The 23700-nt window shown below is 34.4% G+C and overlaps 1 protein-coding gene across 4 annotated transcripts in view; it reads right to left on the bottom strand.

Annotated features, from left to right (window-relative positions):
• Nucleotides 1-23700, bottom strand: part of LOC132944176 (epidermal growth factor receptor) — an 82681-nt gene that overhangs the window by 11560 nt on the left and 47421 nt on the right. For 2 of the 4 annotated variants that reach the window (XM_061013397.1, XM_061013395.1), the window contains exon 2: nucleotides 7621-8207. The exons of 1 other annotated variant lie outside the window; for it this stretch is intronic. In XM_061013397.1, coding sequence (XP_060869380.1) covers nucleotides 7621-7759 — 139 coding nt within the window. In that variant the 5' untranslated portion in view covers nucleotides 7760-8207. Of the gene's footprint in view, nucleotides 1-7620; nucleotides 8208-9740; nucleotides 9937-23700 lie in introns of those variants that run through there. One more of the 4 variants, XM_061013396.1, reaches the window with a different exon arrangement.

Raw genomic sequence — 23700 nt, 5'->3', positions numbered from 1 at the left:
GCCCATCGGGTTCCGTGCAGCTGTGTGCCGCGGGTCGAGGGGAGGCTGTGAGCGATCCGCCGGTCGAGATAGCGATCGTTTTCGGCCTCAAGAACCGCAGCAGTTTCGTCCGTCTCCGCGGTGCAGTCGCGTTCATCCTACCGGTTATATCAGCCATTACGACGACGGCGACGGCGAATAATTATAATATTATAATATTATATTTTATATTTTATCTGATAAGGTATATAATAATATTTTCGTCCGACGAGAAACGACAACGCGTTTACAGTATAAAAAAAAATATAATATAATATTATTTATTATACCTACTGTACGTTATACCCATACGCACACGACTTGATCACACGAGTCTGCACCACCGGGCTATATCATATTATCCCTACCTGTACGCAACACGACGAGAGAAATAATATAAGAAATATAAAAATATAATACACTAGAACCACCTGCAGCACACACGCGGCGGAGAACCCCGACCAGGCCGGGGGCCACCGGTTGCGCACACGCACGCGCACACACACACACACAATACAACACGCGGGCGCACAGGCTTAAAACCGGCCGCCGCCGCCGCCGCCGCCGAGTACAATAATAATAATAATAATAATAATAATAATAATATTAATAATAATAATGCGTACGATATGTGGTACATGGTATTCGGTACGCTTCGAGTGGATAGGTATGTGCCCAGTCATCGTCCCCGGAGGCTTTGTGTATAATAATTATATATATATATATATATATGTGTGTGTGTGTGTACGAGTACGGTTTTTTCATTATATTTATTTTTTTCTTCCCATCTCTTTCTCGCACTCTACGCAACACTCAGATTTTTATATTTTTGTTTTTGTTCTACGCATGGAGCAAGGACCATTACGCAGTAATATTATGTATATCGTATAGCCTCCCGTTTAGTTTGCAAGAGCAAGGACACGCAGTTGGCTACGCCTGAGGGATACGAAGAGCCGGACGAGCCCTCGAGTGCCCCCCTCCCCACTCATCCCGTTAACCACACCGTAGCTACCACATCATCCACCCACCCCGACGGCGAGATTTTTTTGATAAAAATTATAACAACGATTGCATTATAATATATTATAATAATAGAACGACTGGACGCTAAAAAACGAGCTCTGTATCGTCGTCGGTGTTCGTGAGAACCGCCGCCGCCGCCGCGTCGAGATGTTAAGCGTGTACATCCATGGGCTTGAAAACGAACAAACCCTCCAGGTGTAATTATACGATTTTGATTTCTGACACGTACGGAACGATTAATATATGATATTTTATATACCTATTCGAATTAGGCACATGTATAACGTCGATTCAACACGATATCTGTTGTCTTACGGTCTTATATTATGTATGTGGAGAGCAAAGATTTTTGAACCGTGCAGGGTATAATTCGTGGTTCATGATTTACGATGATACACATAAATTAAATTAACCACGACAAAAAAATACATAATTATTCAAATATGGTTATTAATATATTATTCGGGAAGAAATGTATACCTACCAACATAATAACAATGCGTCTGATGCCGAAGGAAACGGTCAACCCCAACATAATTATATACATAGGGTAGTAAATAGTAATACTATAATATAGTCTCGGACGACATAGGTATACAAAATTATAGGTGGTACCTATAGAATAATATAATATATTCACAACACATTGCTGCAGGTGGAGGAGTTCAAACTATATTTTAGATATACCTGGTTGCAGTAAGTCACTCCGTGTATTATTATATATAACTATAATATTCTAATAATATAATGCGAAGGTACATTATGTACGTAGGTACCTACAAATTATATACAGTTGGTACTTCGTGTTATAATATTGAAATAATTATGTAGTTGTTATGATACACGTCATAATAATATAATATATAAATAGTGTTAGATGCATATTATTATATTATAACTTATAAGGTTTCTTATATCAATACATATATAATATGTATGGTTCAAGCACTTTACGACAACAACTGAATAGATTACAAGGTTTTTAATGCCAATATACGCGTTGAGAAAATATTTGCTGAAAAATGATCCTGTAGGTACGACTTAAAATATTATAATATTGTACGCAGTGATTCATGCGGTTCGTTATGCACCTGTTCATAATATTCTTACAATAAATATTTAAATGTAATTAATGACTGTCACTTGTACATTTCCAACGATTGGAAGTCTCTCGGATAGCAATTCAAAAATTTAATATCTCAAAACCAGTCTGTAGAATTCATCAGAAGTTTTTTTTTACCTTTTTTAAAAAAAAAATATATAACTCCAGTAGGCAGTCAAATCGAAATGAACGGTCATCATAGCACAAACACACACACACACACACATACAAGTACACGTGGAGAAAAGTGTATACATATTTAATTAATTTCCAACATTTCGAAGGATTTATGTACATTATACATAACGTGTCGGCTGTGAAGTGGCCCGTCAAACGCGAACAGACGCGTGTACCAGCCCGGGTAACAAGCTGTTCTTATATATTCTTGACGGCGGCCCGGGATTGTCCGCTCGGTCAAGCGTGAATTTTTTTCACATTTTCATTTTTATTAATTCAATATCTCATACGCACACAACGGCAAACCCGTTCCTATTTATACCAATGTCCGAAGTCATGTCCGAAATAATTATATTTTATTCATCGTTATTATTATTACTGTTAAAAATATTCGATATTAAAATATGTTGGCGTACACGATGTGACGCGTGAGGTCGTCGCACGGCCCAAGACCCCCTTTTTACACGACGTATACGCGCGAGAGATCGGTGCGAGCGGTTCAGAAATCGCGCACGAGTTGGTAAGACAAAAACGTTACGAACATGGTGCAAGCACATAATATGTATACAATAACTATAAACATATAGAAATACCTGTACCTGTATTAAATATTGAAAACAATCGACGAGTCTCACTCCGACCGTGCCGATTTTTATTTTAAATACTTTTTACTTCCCCTCATTAGGTAGTCACTAAACATTCGTTATGTTGAGAAAATTGTTATCGAAACGTGACGAGCCAATCGTTTGTGCTACAGTTGTACCTACCTATTTAATATATTAGGTACCTATGTAATCACTAATCACGGGGCATCCAATTTTTTCTTTTAACTATGCATTAATTAAAATTCTAATTTTTTGAATATCCAAGTGAAAGACAGACAATTTTTATTAAAATACAATTTAAATTTGTTGACTAAAATAATTAATTTATTGAAATATATTATTCTATAAAATTAATAATTGTAGCAATGTAAATCAGAGATGACGAACCTATGACACGCGCACGCTATTTTAGTGACACACTCAACTTATATTTTTATCGTTCGCAAGCTATGATAGGAATTTTCAAGTTTAAAAAGGTGGGTGAGTGGATGTCGCTCAGCTGTACAGTAGGTTACAAGTATAGGTCACTGTAATGGATTGTGTTAAATTTGAATTCAATGATATCATATAATTGTATAAGAAAAACAATTCTGAACGAAAACGGTCAGCCAGCCTAATGTAACAATATATTAGGAGCCTTGCATTAAATTTTCACGCTTTTTTACCCAACAAATAAAATTTTATTGATATTTATAGAAAAAAAAACTAAAAAAATTGAAAACTGTCAATGTCCGTAAACAGCTCAAAAACAGTCAAATTATTTTCAAAATTTTATCGTGTATAGAAAATTCTAATATAAACATTCAGTGAAATTTTCAAGTATCTACAGTCATATGTTTTTTAATTACAACAAAATAAGAAAATCGTTACATGAGAAATCGAGTGAATATGAAATGTTGTAGAAATATGAATTTCAAACGCTCATAAACATTTAATTTGACTTTCTTGTGGACATTTTTTTTTGATAAAGGTAGACAATTTTATGGATAACCTTGTATTACATTTTCAAATTTTAGATTTAAAAAGAAAAATTTTTATGAATTCTCAACTCAACATATTTTGCTAATTTTCGTGATTTTTCCGTATTTTGTCAAAATTTGAACTTTAAATGCTTATAAATAAAAACTGTGACTAAGGATTTTTAATTTTCATTTGCCTTTGAAACAATAACCTAGGAGCCTTCTATTAAATTTTCAAGCTTTTTTACTTAACAGATAAAATTTTATTGATATTTATAGAAAAAAAAAAACTAAAAAAAATGGAAATTGACAATGTCCGTAAACAGCTCAAAATAAGTCAAAATATTTGGAAAATGTTATGGTGTATAGGAAATGCAATTGTAAACATTCAGTCAAAATTTCATGTTCCTACGGTCATTTGTTTTAGAGTTACACTAAAAACCAAAATCTTTTTCTTGAATACAGATTTTGCGTAAAAAATCCCGTTTTTCCTTAATTTTTCTTTTGTTTTTCACGGCGCTTTTGAAAACTACTGGAAAAATTTTAATTTTGACCCACCAAAGTATCAACAAGATTCAGTTTCCTATCAGAAAAGATACTGTTGAAGAAAATCTAAGCATTTTTACTGTCCTAAAAGGTGATGACCGAAACAAAATTTAAAAAAAAATAAAAAAACACACATCATTGTAAGATCAATACATTCATCGTTCCACTCAGAATCTAAAAAAATGGTCATCAAATAAGTTGACATGCATGGAAAATAAAATCCAACCAACATTTTTATTTGTAACACGGCTACAGAAAGGTTCGCCATCCTTTTAGATTTTGAGCAAAGCGATGAATGTATTTTAAATTTATATTTATTATAAGCCAATTACAAATATACAAAATTTAGTACCTATACTACCTATACTGATTTATACTATAGAAGGGTATAGGGAATTTTTTCACATAGATTAGTAAAGACAAATGTGAGGGCTACGCACTCCAAAAATGTGGTCCTATAGTTGCGCCCGCATATTCCTCATCAGGTATTGTCCGATTCTCGACAAAAGAATCAACCTGCAGTACGTATTATAGGTGATTTGAATGTGGAGACGCAGTAATATATATTATGGCGATGAAACGACCGTTTGGAAATCACTAAATAAATTCACCATAATAGTGTTACGAGGGTAAGACAATAATTTATGTTTTGACCGTCAGAAAAAAATAAAAATAAATTGCCACACGCGCTCCGCGCTCGATTCTTTACGCCGAACCATAGATACGCACTGTCTATGTATATAGGTTTACGAATGTCGAATGCCATATAATAATTTAGGTATAATATTATTCTACAGCTAATATAATATTATGATGGCTACACCGTAAAATAATCCTAACCAGAAATTTATTTTTCACTATATTACAATATGTACTCCACACACATCACGCGGTGAAGACGTTGCAGTGAAAAGTGCTGTCGTGTTCACGACCGCCGCGATTGCGTTCGACACGTTTCGCGGGCGTTTGGTAACACGTTTTTCATAAAATAATAAAAAAATGTATAAAGGTACGATAAACCCACACAATAATGTACGACTTTGCCGAGAGTCAGCTGAACACGCAATTTTGTGCGAACTTCTCAGCGGTGCGCCATCACGAGACTATTATAGGTAGGTACGTACACGAGTACTCCCCAGGCTCGGTAAACATAAAATTAGTCGAAATACCTATATTACAGTATATATTATTATATCGATGTCATTATTATAATTTATCATTGTTCATTATTATTAATATTGTATATGTTTATGGTTTACAGACTGCACATTTATAGTGATTTAAAATTTGATTCAAACAATTAACAAAACAAAATAAAAAAAAAAAGTCGCTCTGCTGTAACGTGTCGAATATATTGAGTAATCCCTGAAATTAATGTGTTAAATTTCAAATTCAATAATAAATCATTGCATAATAAAAACGATTCTGAGTGGAGACAGTCTATATATTCTAGGCCTTATTAAAAAGGATACTATAGGTATATTATTATATTTATATTGCTATGGTGGGCTGAACAAATTTTTGCTAAAAACTTAGCTTTCTATATAAAAAGTAAGAACCATTTATGGAAAATCTTGTATAAATTAAAATTACATAATTTAAACTTCAAAATAGTATATAATGTTCTAACACTTCTAACTGTAGATATTTTAAACATTCACTAAATTTTTATACGACCATTTTTCCTACATAATAAATATTTTGACTCTTTTTCAGCTATTCATAACCATGGGAAATTTTCAATTTTTATTAAAAATTTTTTTAAATTATTGCCAAAAAATAATATTTTGTTAGGTCAAAAAATTTGAAAATTTAATACAAGATTTCTCATCAATTTTTATTATAATAGCAGTTCAAAAATATAAAGTTACATATATGCGCGGTTTTTTTTAATTATTATTTAAATTCAAAATTTGACAAAATTCATCAAAATAACGAAAATTTCCAAATTATTTTCTAAATTTCTTATGAATAGTTATACTGTAACCATACAATTTAAAATATGTACAACATACACAGTTTTTTTTTTATAGATCATTAATAATTAAAATAAATAATTATTATTGATTAAAAATTATTTTCAAAACTTGTTTTTTATTTGAACCTCACCTCGGTACGATAGATAAGATTCATTTAGTATGAGACTTCAAACCTACAGGTCAGACGACATGCTATAGATTATACAATATACATGATTTAAAATTAGTTATCAAAATAACCAAATAAAAAACTCTAATTATAGGTAGGTGCTTAAATAAAATTATTAAATGATAAATTTATAATTATTTTGGGATTGCTTAATACATATTCCCGAAGATATTTATATAATAATAACTGATAAGTGATAACATACCGAAACAGTTGTACAATAATAAATTATAGGTATGTATAGTAGGTACACTATAATGTGTAATTATACACTGAAATATTATTGCGTTAATTTTAATAACATTTATCTGGTTTAATTAGTTTTAAGGAAACTATTTGTCAATTATATCACCACTATCATAGTGGTACTATGCAATTTTTTTTATTCACATTATACACGCTCATAGGTTATTAAATTAACATAATATACGATATTATTAGTTCACTATACAGGGCAACAGCCAACAGGCAAGAACAAATGTTGTGTTATTGTAGACGTTAGTTGTAATTTTTAAGATAAGATATTTTTTGAATTTTTGTACATTAATTAAATAGTTATTAAATTAACACACATCACTAAAATATATACTATAGGTACATTTATACCTAACTAGGTATATCTTTTAAGACAACGATTTTTTTTTCATGGCTCATGTACGCCGATCGATTTTTACAACTATACATCTAATTGTTTACGTAGTTATTATATTATATTATATATTGAGTGTTCTAAGCAATAATTTTCAATTACTGTCGTTCGCCAACGATCGCGAATTATGGATGAAAAACACATATTAAGAATATTTATTATTCGTTATAATATAATATAAGTACCTACAGTTATAGTGTTACCAACACAAACAAGTAGGTACATTTGGGGTGGAAGGAGTGGGTGATAATTAAAATATCTCTTTGCAACTCTTTGTGTGTTGGGAGAAGGTGGGGGGCAATAAGCAAAATCTAAAAATAAATAGCATAAGCACTAAGCATAATATTATAGGTAACACCCAACGGGCAACGACGATCGGAAAACAACACTTACTTTTTCCTTTGACAAATTCTGACGTTTTCTCGACAGCGGCCACGGTGGCCGTGGCCGCGTGGAACACCAGGACGGCAACTAGCAACAGCCTGCACCGCCATAGTCGCCGGAGGAAAACGGACGGGAAAACCGCATTCATGATAACATGTTATCACAGCGCACGGACCGCGGTTACACAGGCGCATCGCTCGTCGCACGACATAGTCATCGCAAATTCTATGAGGTAATACGATTCGTAACAGGAGTGCGTTGTGCCGTTCTGTTTCGATTTTATTTCTCAAAACAATCGGAGGACCATTACGCGTCGTACTATTATATCATATCATCACTGCGACACGACGGGCGAAAAAACACGGTGTCTATTACCAATTAATGTATATCATACGGCTAATGATACTACGCCATACACGGACGAGTTGACGCGACCGTCGGAGAATTCGGGATTTTTATGTTTCCACGACGCTCGTCCCTGGGGGATCTGTGCCTACTGGATATAAACAACAAATAGCTGAGGTCGGCAGGCGCTAATATCGCGTGCAGTGCGGTGCTCTGCCGGTTCGGACTGAGCCACAGGCGCCTTATCGGTTCTGTAAAAGAAAAAAAACATCACACACACATATTCTGTTTAGAGTTTGTTATTTTAATTTCTTCCATCGACGACTCGACGGGGGAAAAAAAATGTATTCAGTGCGAACACAAATGTAGGCCATTGTTTGAGACGTGACCAACGTATATTTCAAATTATATCACGCATAAGCGAGTTATTTATTATTATTATAATATTTTTTTTCACCACCGACCGTTCGAGAGAGTGTGTATATTATAATGTTATAGATCATAAACACTGACGGCGGAGTTTGCCGATTTTGCATATTATTTTGTTATAATATTTTTTAAGAAATAAAACTCAGCGTAACGTGTTGCTTATTGTTTCTTTCTGTTTCAACCCCGAATAATATACAAAATACATTTTTAACATACTACTAATACAAAATAATGATATTGTAGCATCGTTTGGGCTCGGAAAACATAATACAAAACCACCAGACATTCCGCTGGCGTCTCTCCGCAGTGCTCCTCGTCCCCTGGGGGCGCTGACGTTAGCCCGCTGTGCCAGTGTGCCACGCCGCCGCCCGATAACGTAATAACGAATATATGTGTATATATATATATATTATATTAATAACAATATGGCCACAGCAGGTAGTATTTGCCGTATGTAGCCGTATGTAGGTATAAGTAGACACCACACACACATATATATATATAGTGTTTTGGCCAACTACCACCTCACGAGAATCCACCTTCAGAGGGTCGTAATTAAATTTTTCGATGTGACGAATTATTATTATATTATACCGATTCAATAAATATTATTATCGTACACGTTTGACTGCAAGAGGTGGGTGGTGGTGGGTCTGCTGTGTAAAATCACAAAAACCAATTACGTTCCATGTATACGTTTATATAATATATTAATATATATATACCTATGTGTGTGTGTGTGGCTTGAGGGGTCGGGGGAGGAAAAACAATGATGCGTGTGTTTGTGTGAGTGTGTTCGGGTGCGCGCACAGCGACGACCGATTGTATGAATATAATATATTATTATTTGCCGCGAGCACATTTTTATAATGAGATTGTGAAATTGTCAAAGGCGAAGAATTTTCATCGCACGGTCGAGTATGATAATATTATTGTATGTAGGTATTATGTTTATATTATACGCACTCGCAAGTTCTGCAGCGTTGTCTTGTATATTATACCTTGTTGTTATTGCCTACTTATTAGGTATGCGAGCGATCGGCGTAACTATTGTAATGGTGATTATTTTCGGGGACCGTTCTCAACTGTGTAAAATATTTATAAAAACGAAATCGCAACAGTTTATGTTTAGATTGATTTTTTAAAACTACCTATATTGTATTGTCACAACGATTAACGACTCAAGTGAAGGTACCTATTACAGGACATTATTATTTACAATTTGTCTAGACGCAACACTAAACAATATATGACTAATAAGCATCAAATTTCGTGTCTGGGTGTCAGTCGAACAATATTATAAAATAAGGTACCTAACGTTTAATACTATAATCAAAACACCCATGGTAACATACCTTAAATATTATAGTCTCTCATCACATAATGGCCACTGTTTAATTTAAATAATAAAAAAAAATATATCACGGTCTCTAAAATAGAAGTTCCCCGAAGTATTTTTTAACTAAATTCTGTTCAAAAATATATAACTTTAACGATGGCGCACTGACAACATTCGTTTGCACACATGTACAATCATGTTGTGTATACTATACATAATATTATTATTATTCGTCGACTAACGCGCGTTATCACTGCAGTTATAATACATTTATACTGTACATTAGTCACATTACAGCAGTCGTGTTGTGTGCGCAAACGTGTAGACGTCAGTTTTTCCGATAATTTATTATATGTGCGTAAGAATCTATAAGATTGCGTAAGTATATGTTTAAAAACGGCGCCGTTAAAAAGTGCTAGCTAATTAAGGTGTGCAATAAACGAACGAAACCAATAATGGCTTTTAATCGGCGAATTCCTAAATAATGATTTGAATATTTGTCACGACAGTCAACTAACTAAATTACGTTTGTTATAATTGTTGTTGTTACAAAATATCGAAATACTTCTATCTTGCTCCCTGAACTCCCAACCCATACACCAAACTTAACATTTAATATAGGTATATGAAATATAATAATCACCGCAAATGCGACATCGTTTATCAAAATGGACAATAATATGTATGGCGCCAGAAATATTGCTAGATATGACATCAGCTGTATTATAGTCTTGAAATTCTTACCGGCCTTGGTATACGAGAGTTCGTATACTGAGTAGTGGAAAAACGCATGCTGTACATGTTATCGACGGATTAAAACTACTCCAGTAGACTTTAAATTATTATAAAATAGAACACTCGTCTCATTCTATTTTATATTATACATATTAATCTTTTTATTATACGTGCTCACTAAGGCTTTGGTTATTTTATATTATTTAATTGATATAAAAACGAATTTCCTAATAATCATAAAAAATGTATAGTCTATAGTGACCTCACGAGTGCTAACAGAAGTTAGCTCTTAAAAGCATAATGTATTATATATAAATATATAATATTATATATGTACATATATATGTGTTTAATGGCTCCGACTAAGTTCGTAATAAATTACCAACATTATTCAAATTGATTACCATCAGAGAATGTCTGTGTGTTGTGTTTAACACGCAGTAACCCGTCATCGTAACATTACTTTAAAATTTATACTTTTAAAAACCAAGAAATCTCATTTTGCAATACATCGAATAATGAAAAACAAAATACACATAATTTATGGTTAATTATCACATTAAGAAACATTATATTATATTGTGTAACTTTATTTGATTAGACTACAATGACAAGGCAATATTGTTAATTTAATTTAAATATACATGTATATTATATTATAGGTAGATATATTATGTATAAATACATAGTTGTAGATAAACGGTTCATAACAACTAAAATTGTTTATAAATATTATACGCTTAAATCTGTCTCCTGCAGTGCACATTTTCACACGGGAAATTTAGCGTAGGAACTCAATTAAATGTGTTTACCAAAAGTATATTACACGCCTACCCACACGGCCATATACATTAATATTATTATGTTAATCGATAATAGGAGTATAGGATCAAACACTATTACGACTTTTACATTAATTCGTGTTATGAATAATGACATTTAATAATGGTATTTTAAAATGTTATTTTATCGCATACGACATTGATTATTTTTCGAAATGTACGTATTATTACTATACAGCCATTTGGGAGTATACGTAGATGAAAAAAAAAAAACTAAAAAGTCGTTTCTCTTACGGGTGCACTAACCGTTGTACACACGACATAAGAGCCGAAGTATTGCAGCTTAAGTCATGTGACGATACGTGCGTGACGTTATTAAAAGAGAAAACACGTGCAATCAACAAGTGTGTTCATTGATATAGCATATAGACACGTTTAAAATGTATAATCAACCGATATTATTTCGCCGAATTTATATAAATAGATAAAACATAAAAATATAAAAATGCAATATATTTTTTTAGGTTTCGTGGCTAAGATGCGTATAAGATATTTTTCTAGAATTCTTTGATTTCATAATAGTTTTGTATCTGCGTAATATATTATATATTTATATGCAAACGAAATTTGAGAGATCTTAGACATTGGTATACACTATACACGTTATACATATATAGGTACTGTTATAGAAAAGGGACAACGGTTACCTACTCGGTAGATAACCGTGCTTGGGACGAGCGCAGAAGATATTATAATAGAAACGGAATACATTATACATAATTTAATGCTCGACGGCGATCGTGTGGTTTTTAAGTTTTTTCGTTTTTCTTCTAGAAAACGCGTCCGCAACCTCTGCCGCCGTGCTGGCGGTATGATATACTGAATCCGTCCTGAAGGTGGGAGAGGGGAGTGATGTTGGTTTTTATTGCTGGCCACAGAGAAAACAATATAATATTATTCTTGCCTATATGATATACCTACACATAAACGTTTTCATTTTTACAAAACTGGTCGTAAATTTTTTTACCCTCTTACCGATATAAATATAATATAATATATAATACATATAATATTATTATCTGTACCTCACGTATAACGCATACCTTATTATATATATATATACCGGCTTGAAGTGCATATTATACTGGCACGTAGAAGAAAATGTGTGTGCGCAGTATACCTATTTAGGTGCATTATAATATAATATTTCATAGGAGGAGAACTCACGGAATTATATTAATAAAAATGACATGGGTTCACCGCTGGAGCCTGGAGGTGATTCGCGTACCGAACGCGTTAATTTTATGCCTACCGCCAGCAGCGACTGATGCTGTAGCGGCGGCGTCAGTAACAATATTTACACGTCCATAATAGTCGGCTCGATAATTACTACCTTTTGGCCAGTGTTCCGCGAGAACAGAGGGAAAAAAAACATTTGGGAACCAAATTGACTGCGGTAAACGACGTTTAAAGTGGCGGCGGCGGCGCTATGGGTATACACGAGCATTAATCGTTTTTAAGTTAAACTATTATACGTCGCGGGCGCTCAAGATATAATAAATTATGTGGGCAGACGGGGCGGTTTTTTTGCGAACGGATTTTTTTCGGCGTTTATTATTAATCGTTTTGTACACGCCGCGAATGACCGCGGAACGAAATGAAATATAGGTAGGTACGTGAAAAATAATTTAATACGTCAAGTGATGGGTATACCTGGAAACGCATACCACGCGCGACCGTTTTCGAGTGCCTCAGCGGCGCGGCAAATGGGTTTCGCCTCGGGATAATGTCCGCCACCGGTTGATTTTTTTATTTTTTTACGGTTTTCGCGAGCGCGTATATTATATTCGATTGCCGGTGCACGGCAATAATTAGTCAGACTGCCATATATTATATTATATTATCATAGAAATTAGCCTGCGTTTTTAAACATAATATACGATATACTCTTCTTCTCCTTCTTAACTCATCTTTCTCGTCCTTCCCGCACGTCCTCGTCATCTTCTAACCCCTCATTAGTCCTACCCACTGCCTGTCTACCTGTACATTCGACAGACTGCTTGCTCACGACACTCGCCACACGCGGTTTTTTCCGTACGGGTTTTCATAAACGCGTAATTTATATATTATTATTTTATACATAAATAGGTATTACCGCGACTGTAATATGTATAATATTATACAAAAATGTTACACCAATCGCTGAACCGCTGCCTATACATTTATATAATATTTATATATTGAGCCTAATGATAATATACCTACGTGTGAGCTGTAGGCATTATTTCCATCACGTAAACATTTTCGGATCCAGTCACTGCAGCGCGCACACGTTTATATTATGTGCTCGTCGAAGAGACTTGGAATCCTCGCGCGATTGAGAAATCGACATTTTATGTAAATCTAGTTTACGGTTTGGTTTCTTTTTCTAATCTTATGATCGTGGGCGGCTATAATATTGCGCTGTATAGATATAATAATAATAATATAAACACTACCTACGTAGGTAACAGTTTTAAAATAAAATAACGTTTGTGTGTTCGTTTTTTATATTTTTTTTTACTAGTGTTATAATACACGGTACACAGTTTTCTGCAGTTTGTTCAGTTTGTTGTTAAATAACGTAATAATATGCTAGTAATACACGCTACACCATTTTTATTTTTTAGGATCCTACGGCACTGTTATGCCGTATTCACTATTTAGGTTGTATATAAAAACTGGACGGAATATTTGTCAGTGAAGCAGCACGATTTCGATTTGATATTTTGGTGTGTGGTATACAATGACCAATGGGCAATGAACATATACATATATAGTATTATCTAGTATTTCAGGGGTCGGAATTATACATGTATCTGTCTGGGGATCAGGTGACAGCGGTCTTTCTTTTTTTTAATGAACTCATCTTCGTATCGTGTGTATATAATATAATATATTATGTAGGTACAGCGGTCGCCAGTCGGGTTTTTAATGGATTTCTAACAATAAACTGGTATTCGTGTCCGACACGAGTTTTAATGGCGCACACGATTTATACGGATTTGAGAAATAATATTATAATGCACATAATATAGGTAATGTATAAACACAAAATAACAAAACCTAATGTCCGCGTATAAACCAAAACGTACATTACAACACACAAAAATAGGTAAATGCGGCAACAACGTAGTGACGGGTTGCGGCGAGTACCTGCATATGCGGCGAGATATAATATTATATATTATTATTATTATTATTATTATACAGTCGCAGACGCACTCGTGATACGCGTTATCAGTGCGCCGTCTGGTGTCCTTGGAGAGGAAGAGAGAGCGGCGGCGCACCACTTATAACAATAGCGGGCCGGAGATATCGTACCTATATATTATTATTATTATAATATGGCTGCACATAATAATATTATGCGATCGTCCTCTACATATATATATATTATTATAATACGCTTGTATATGGGTATGTAAAGCGCACAAGCGGTGTTAAGATTTATGGGCCGGTCTGAGATATATAATATAAACGGGCGGGAAAACAAACCCCGTTCTGCAGAGCGTGTATCGCGAAGACAATGGAAGTGCCCACGATTGTCGTGATCGCGTTTTCTCTCCATCGCTCTCTCACTCTCTTTCTCTATTTCTCCCTCTGCAGAGTACACTTACGTATATTACGTATACATATATGTATATAAAAATACAAGCGTGTAAGTTAGTATATACATATATATATACACGTTATATATTATAATGTACCTTATATATATCTAGACGATCTCGCGCCCCGCCCACACTGTCGCCAATTAAACGACACACGACGACGACGACGACGACGTGCATCCGTTGCACTCGCACGCACATAACAATATATTGTTATTATATTATGTACATGCGTCGCTATTATATCGCGAAGGGGTTATTTTGCATATACGCGCCGTATTTCATGCCACACATATAGATACAAATGTATAGGTACATTGTACCAATAATATCGTATATTTGTGTGTGTGTGTGTACGCGCGCGTAATGTAGCATTGTGTTTGTGGACGACTCTTCGGTGTACGACTCGACCGTGATCGCAGCAGCAGTGTACCTATACAGCAGCAGCGCGGGGAAACTGGTCCGGCGCATTCCGACGAGAACGGCGTTTTTACACCGGCGGTGGCGGCGGCCAAGTCGAACACCTCGACTTCAGAGTATTTACCGCGACGAGCTGTATAATAGTATAATGTGTGGTGCACTGCGAGTGACGGCGGTCGAACCAACACGCGTTATGTATGTAATATAATAATATATAATAATTTATATAATGAGTGGTGTGTATGCCCCGAAAATACACCGCTGCACTGTACTTGTTATATGTGCTTATAGGAACGCGCTTGCTGCGGCAGCCCATGGGTACAATATTATATATGAGAACGACGGAATGTATACAAGACTAAAAAAAAAAAAAACTCGAAACTCGCGAGTAATCGCGTTATACCCACTAATTTTCGACGGTTGCCGCCGTGGTCGAAGACTCGTGGACGGCGAGCGGGGAGACCAAAATATTATATTCTGGTTTTACGGTGCGCGTTGCCGAGCGGTCGTCGTGATGTACGACTATAGGAGGAGGAGGAGGAGTATTTTTTTCAACGCCTTCGATGTCAATATAATAATATGTGTACCTAAATGTATTATTATTATAATGTACCGTCGCGCGTGGACACCCGGTGCACGATGCAGCAGTAAGCAACCACTATATACCTATGCATGGTATTGGGTACATTATACAGACACATATTATACTCGCTAGTTCTATGGCGGATACAACTCGAAATAAAAAAGATTTATGCGAAAGAAATAAATAAGAATTTAGGGGGGGAACAATAAAATAATCGCCAACTCTCGTCCTGTTTTTTTCGTAATGTTCATCACAATATATTATTAGTTATTACCCATATATTGCGCCCGTGCGGAATGGACGACGATAGATGATGAAATTCTTACGTATACATATTATTATAATATTATACAAAAACGAATCTGCAAATACGTATTGAATACATTATCGTATTATAAGTATATACAGACGATGGACCGATATACATATTATTATACACTCGCGCGGCGCATGGGGGTATATGTCTATTGCTATGTCGTACTGCAGTGGTATTATAGCTCCGGTCGGCGGAATCCGGTGCCGGCGATACCATCGATAACCTTGGTCGAGGAGAAGAAGAGAAAAAATACAAACCAGAAACCAATTAAAAAAACTTTTACATATTATATTATTATCGTGCATGTGTCTGTTCCGTATAATAGTTGTCCGCGGGCCGCCGTTCGGAGGACGAAAACAAAATAATCTTGCCGGACGACGACGATATCGATCTGATTCGCACGCGACCGAGAACGCTTCGGTGGCGACGGTAATTAGCCGACCGGACTACCCCCGAAACGGTTTTTAGTTTTTACACGGTACACGCGCGCGACTCCTCCCCCAAATAATATATTCGTCGACACGGCCTGTTACGCAACTCGTGCTTATCGTCCACGTCGCCGACCGAACTTCCAAAGTCTTCGTTTACCGTTTCGTCGTCGTATGCCAACTGTTGCCGCCGTTTATAGTACGTAATGCACACGCGGCGGTGGTCAAAGCCGTAAGCGTACACGCACAGATACGCGTATTACATATTATATTATTATTATTATTATTATTATAAATACATATACTCCTCACACGCATGCACATACGCATAATACATACCTATATAGATAATAATATACGCCCACCGGCAAGTTCCACCCAAACCAGAATCGTCGGTCTGCGGCGATGACGACGAACGGGCCGGGTGCCGGAGAGGAAGGTTCGGAGACCTTGGACAGTACTAACCTCCGAAAAAAATGCGCCTATGCGTATATATATATCTATTATCGTTATAATTATTCAACGTCCGACATGAGTCTGCAGCTCGTATAACTTTATATTATTATATATGTATATATGAGGTGTACGAGCGTGATAGGCGTGTTTGTGACGCTTGGACGTACCGACGATCGTGAAAATGTATACATATAGATGGCCAGCCATAGGTGGTATTCGTCGAATAAATAATAATTGATTGCTTTCCGATGAGAATCGTCCGCGCGAGATGTGTTACAGGCGGTTATTAAAACGGCGGCGGTCGAAAGGTCATCGCGCGCGGCTCACATACACATATAGCGTGTAGCATAATATATATAATGATATTATAGGTATACTTGTGCCGACCGAATTACTATTTGTGTGTGTGTGTGTGTGTGTGTGTGTGTGTGTGTGTGTGTGTGTGTGTAACTGTTGACGAGACGACCCCGTTTTAAAAGGGAGAACGCCGACGAATATCATACAAACGCGACGTGGTACTGTGCGCCATATTACGCCGCGGTGCAAACGGCGTGTCTGATTGTTTCACGTCAGTCATATTATATGATGATAATAATAATATAGCCATATACATACACGTCTCGCGTCAAAACTGTGGCTCTAAAACATTTTAATTTCTCACGCGTCTTTATATAATATATAATAATATGATCTCGGCCCGCTAAGACGGCATATAATATATATATATATGTTCGAATCGTCGTCGATTATAAACAGCAGTATACGCGTACAATGCACTATAAACGATACTATATACATCACAGGTACTCGTGAATCGTTGCGGAACAAAGGACGACGGCAATATTACATATATTATTATAAATGCATAATGAATGCCATTGGTCGCGTGCATGTTGTACGAACGGCGGATAGAGCAGCTTCGGCTGCAGTACGTATAATTATTAAGTACTTATATTAAACGCGAGTAAAACGTAATAGGCTATATGCACGCGGAGAACGCGTATGAAATGATTTTGGTTCGCTCGATATATACTTACTACACCTATATATTATAATGTAATGTATGCATGCTGTATAATATGACGTGTGTACCGAGACGTGGTTCGAGTGTTCGACGATATCCAAAGAATGCGTTGGAGAATTAATAGGAATAGGTACCGAGTCGCGAGGTGTAGAAATGAAACATCGCATCCGGGCGCCTCTGTGGCCATACCACTGTATAATATCGCCACCTTCGTTGTTGTTTTTTCTCTTATTATTTCGCAAATCTCTGTGGGTGAACCTGCATGCAGCCGCACACGCTCGCGAGCTACACTTTCACCTATTTTTGATGTATGGCGGTATCTACTATAACACGAGTTATGGTTGGTTCTAGGAAACAAATTTTTAATTTTTTTTTATTTATTATTTTTTTGTACGAGGTCGTCGAATTTTATGTAGTTTAAATAGATGCCAATGAATGATTACGCTTGGGGTTGAGTGGTTGACCACGGGGTACGAGATCACTATCGCTTGTTCCACGAATTCTTTAGGGGGGAATAAACGCAGGTTGTATATTATGAGTGATTATTACAAATTAATAACTATAATAACTCCCCTATACTTACCGGCTTGATAATAATAAAATATATTAATATACCATTGATTTTATAATAATATGTATAATTATTAAAATTTCAATTATATTATATTTACAAACGAGTGTACATTATATTATATGAACCGGAAACAGTAGTTGTCAAAAGTATTATACATCTGTGTATTTTATATTGATATGTATATAGGTGGAGAAGTACCTACGCGCAGAAAAACTTGAGCAATATCAGTTGGTTAAAGTATGACGTATTATAGCGTCTTCGTCACCAGCGAATACGCTGATATAATAATATATTCAATACCGTTTATTAGATTATTCAAATATATAAATATAGTTGTGGTTTTCAAAGCTTTTACGGATAGAGATGGTTAGGGGGAGAGTGATTGAGGAACACACCGCGGCGGCTCGCGACCACCAATGGCAAACGAAGATTTCGACAGGTGTATGTGCTTGTGATTTATCGATTCGGTTTATTGCCCGTTTGGCGTTCACGGTATAAGTCTCCTCTACATAATGCCTGCAGCTCGTGTATTCTGGTAATCAACAAGTAACAATCTCCCGCTGGGAGACGGCTTCACGAAGAGGGGAAAAATATAAATACCAATTTTTTTCATTTTTTCTATATAATATTATAATATTATATAATACTATGCATTATGGAATTCACGTTCGTTCCTAAAATTGTCTTTTTGCGAACGCAAAACGCTTGTTAAGCGGTGTATTTCGCATACATCGCTTGAGACATTATTAGTGTCTAATATTTGAATAAACAAACGGATTTGTTTGTACACAGACAGTGGTTATACTTGTAAATTATTCTTGTTTATTATGGTAATTTTGGTTAGTTAAACGGGGACAATAAAAATGGCTCCCATTAATAAGGATATTTAAAACTGGCCGTTGAATTGGCTTCTATAGAACCAAAAAATAATATAATATCATTTAAAAGTTGGTTCTTAACAAAGCAGTGCAATTGACGAAATACTTAGTATTAAAAAAATTAAATATTGGTGTTAAACATTTTCTACGTATAGTGTTCAAAGCTGATTATATAGCTAATAATAATAATATTAATAAATAATAAGCTTAATTTACTTTTTTTACTCATGTCGAATAAATACGTTTTTTATTAATATTATATGTTTTATATAAAGATTATATTATTTTAAGAAACATACATTATAGAAAAAATATTTCTTATGTCAAACTGGAGTTACCTATTACATTTTATTTTTTAACCATTACAATGTTATGGGCTAAACTTATTTGTTTTAATTCCATTATGGTAATCATGTAATTTTAAAATACATTTATTGGGAGCCAACTAGTTAGTCAAAAGTTTACGGCCAATTCAATGATACCTTTAAACGTAACATATTGACTAGGTACTTAGGAGCTCATTCGATTGTTCCGAGTCAAACAAATAAGGGGCTAAAATATTGAATTCCGTGATGTATAATTGTAATTATTACTATTAGTCATTATACGGTTGACATTTTATTGTTTTATTTCTATATTAATGTCCTGCTTAGGTATATATATTTTATGAAGGTTGCAAAAAGTAATAAAAATAGAAATGTTGCCACAATAATGAGAATAAAATATAAAACGAGATATAAAGCGAAAATGGATTAAAAAATATACAACCGAATGTATAATGGCTGTTTGAAAACTTTCCACTATAACACTATACGACACATATGCATGTGGCTTGTAATGACAACTTGATTTTTGGGTCAGGACTCGGGAGTAAGAAATATATAAAAAATAATATCCCGTTTTATTTAATAAAAATAAAATAAAATAAATCTAAAGTAAATATTTCTACCGGCCAGGTCAACACGATATCATCCTTAGCAAAAAGGCGGTGGCTTGCAGTTTGCATTTTCATTATATTGAGTATAATATTATAAATATAGCAGACAGTTAGGAACAGCCATTTTTGGATTTTACCTAGTAGATTTTAGAACTATAAATCCATTTTTATATCAAAGAAAATTAAATTAAATGTGTGGCGTGTTGCTTTTTGTAATAATAATGCGTATTAAATTCTCAGATGGTCATCCAACCTGCAAAAACTGAAAACTACAGAAAGCCTGTTGCACTATTCTATGCTCAAATTTATTGTGGTCGACACTGTATACTATAAAAAAATCCAGTCAACCGAATAATGGTGATCTTACATATTTTGCATTTATAGGTATTGGTTAATTTTTTTTTTTTAATTAATATCAAACCAACATATTGATATTACTATAAAAGTTTATCCTGTGACTTAAAAAAAAAATGAGACGTTTAAAACTATCGTAAAATTGCGTACTTTTTTTGGACGATGAAATAAAAAAGACGACGTTTAATCGGTCGGCGTAAACTTCAGAAAGGAAGGGTAAAAAAATATTGCATGAAAAATGTTATTTGTCTTCGAGCATTCGGTGTAGACAATCGCTAACAGAATATTTGTACTTGTTCTTTGTGCCGATTCCTCGGTTTTTTTTTGTTTTATAGCCCGTAAACAAAGACCAATTTAAGTTATCCAGGAGAAGGGTATTGGGGGATCATGGGAACCGGAATTTCGACATTCTAGCCCGTAAGACGTTTTGACACTTCCAAAAACCTTTCTAAATCGTATTCAAATATTATACTGTCGTTTATAATATTATATATTTGTATCCCTTAACATCGTATACACTTATATAAACATACGAACGTTAAGAAATAATATTTTTAGAAGAGATAAATGCACAGCGGAGGGAGGAAAAATTATAAGTACTGAGATGAAATCACTGACAAATGCATACCTATATATGCATATAAAAAAATATATTTTTTTACGACTCAGGCACGCATAAACCGGTTGAATAACTTGCGTAAGAAGCATACTCTCGCATTTTATTGCCTATACCGACGGTTGACTGTACGGGTAATGAGAATTTGTTTATATTGTTTAATAATTCCATTAAAATCTCGAAAACCCATTTTAGACTTAACCTAAAACCATAAAATAGTCATACATTGGTATATCAAAATACTGTGTGAAACGATAATATATATATTTTTTTTTTCAAAACTATAACTGCAATATACATAATATGTTGGGAAAAAGTATTTACAAGTTTATATTTATATATAATATACAAAATATGTAGGTACTTATATTATGATACTATAAACTTTTTTAAATAAAAATATTTTAGTTAAAAATGGAAATATTACCAACTATCAAGATCCTGATGAGATAATAATATATATGGTTAATGGGTGTGTTATACACGTATAATTTTAGTATGATAATATTATTTCTTCTCCTCTTAATATTTTTGTAAGTATTAAGCTGATTTATGATTGCGTTATTGGTATAGTGCTCATAACAAATCGTGAACTCTTATCTTTCAACAAATGTTGATCGTGTGTTGTATTTTCTCGTAAAAATAAAAAAATTCTCTGATGCAGAAAGAATGCAGTCGTGACCGGTGTGTGGTGTGAACGAGTATAATGTATATACAACTCGAGGACCGCTGTGAACTATACAGCTGTCATTTCAGTTTTTGATTAACTCGTGTCTCCCAAAATATGGAATTAAAATTATTCGAAAAAAAAACGAAATATAAAATACATATAGAGATACCTACGTATTAATCCGACAAAAAACATACCAACCACGAGTATGTATATATATATTAATTTAAGGCTTAAAATTGTGATTTCTATAGATGAAAATTATTTTTATTTGTGTCGATTAGCTGTGTTATATCTTAGATAATATAATATTATTTATTATACAAATATAATAGTATTTAAGTGTTGATTTTGTATAGTATACATGGGCGCTTCAGCCTAATACTTTCTTCCCCTGACCTAGTTTGTATTTGTAATTTGTATAGGTGGGTAGTTCTTCTATCTGCCTACACGGATTTTTTTTATAATGCAATCAGCAATCACTGTTTTTCGTCCTAAAACCTACAAACAACCGCAGTTTAAGAATAAATTGTAACAAATGATTATTTTTTTTTGCCGGTTTCATAATAGATAGGTTACTATAGTTATAGTTCTACTTGTATTTTGAAATGCAAATAATTATCAAGTATCAATATATATTCAGATAGGTACAAACGATAAAATTCAAACAATAGGTCGTTTGATTATTTACTGATATTGGCTTCAACTTGTTTTTCTAAACAAATGTATTATGTGTATACCTATACATTTTTTATTTTAAATTTTAAACACGTTTTATTGCTGCTATAACGCAAAAATGTTTGTCTTAATATACGAAGATCGTTATTTAAAATGCCTCACGCGTGCAGACACGAACTAGATCAAAAGTTTCATTATAGGAAATATTATACTGTTCGTATACCTATATATAATATTATTTCGGTATTATGTATTATTATGTTATACGCAAACACATTTTTATCTTAGCCACGGCCATATAAAATTATATTAATGTTTAGTTTAACGCAGGCTAATAATAAAATAGGTATGCTGTATCTGGGCCGTGTGATCACGAAGTGTTCGTGGGCGGTTACCAAATAATAGCAGATAGTAATTTAATTTCAGGTCTGGATTTTTTTCCACTCTCGAACAGCACACAACAGGTGTAAAAGATGTATCTGTGACCCTCGCATATGACAGCGGTGTGGGTATTTTGGCGCCAGCCGATATAATAGCCCCTCGGGCCCCTCTTCTTCGTACATGTTCATACTACACACATAATCTCTATTGTGCGTACCGCCGAGGTTCGATAATAAATATGAAGACTCGTATACATATATATAGGTACTCGCGAGAAAATGAAAAGGGTCTACCGACGTATTATAATGATATATAATATTATATATTATAATGTATATACCTATATAATATTACATATACACGCACGCACAAAGGTATACCATATATATATATATTATGAATACGGGCGGGCACAGTGCAAAAATGTTGGCATTTCGTTTAATAACCATTTTCATGCGAACCGAACACATATAATATTTCGTTGGGTTATT

The sequence above is a fragment of the Metopolophium dirhodum genome, chromosome 5, assembly GCF_019925205.1.
Source record: "Metopolophium dirhodum isolate CAU chromosome 5, ASM1992520v1, whole genome shotgun sequence".
NCBI classification, from domain to species: domain Eukaryota; kingdom Metazoa; phylum Arthropoda; class Insecta; order Hemiptera; family Aphididae; genus Metopolophium; species Metopolophium dirhodum.
The sequence above is the reverse complement of the archived record's forward strand: the minus strand, read 5'-3'. Positions and strand labels throughout refer to the sequence as shown.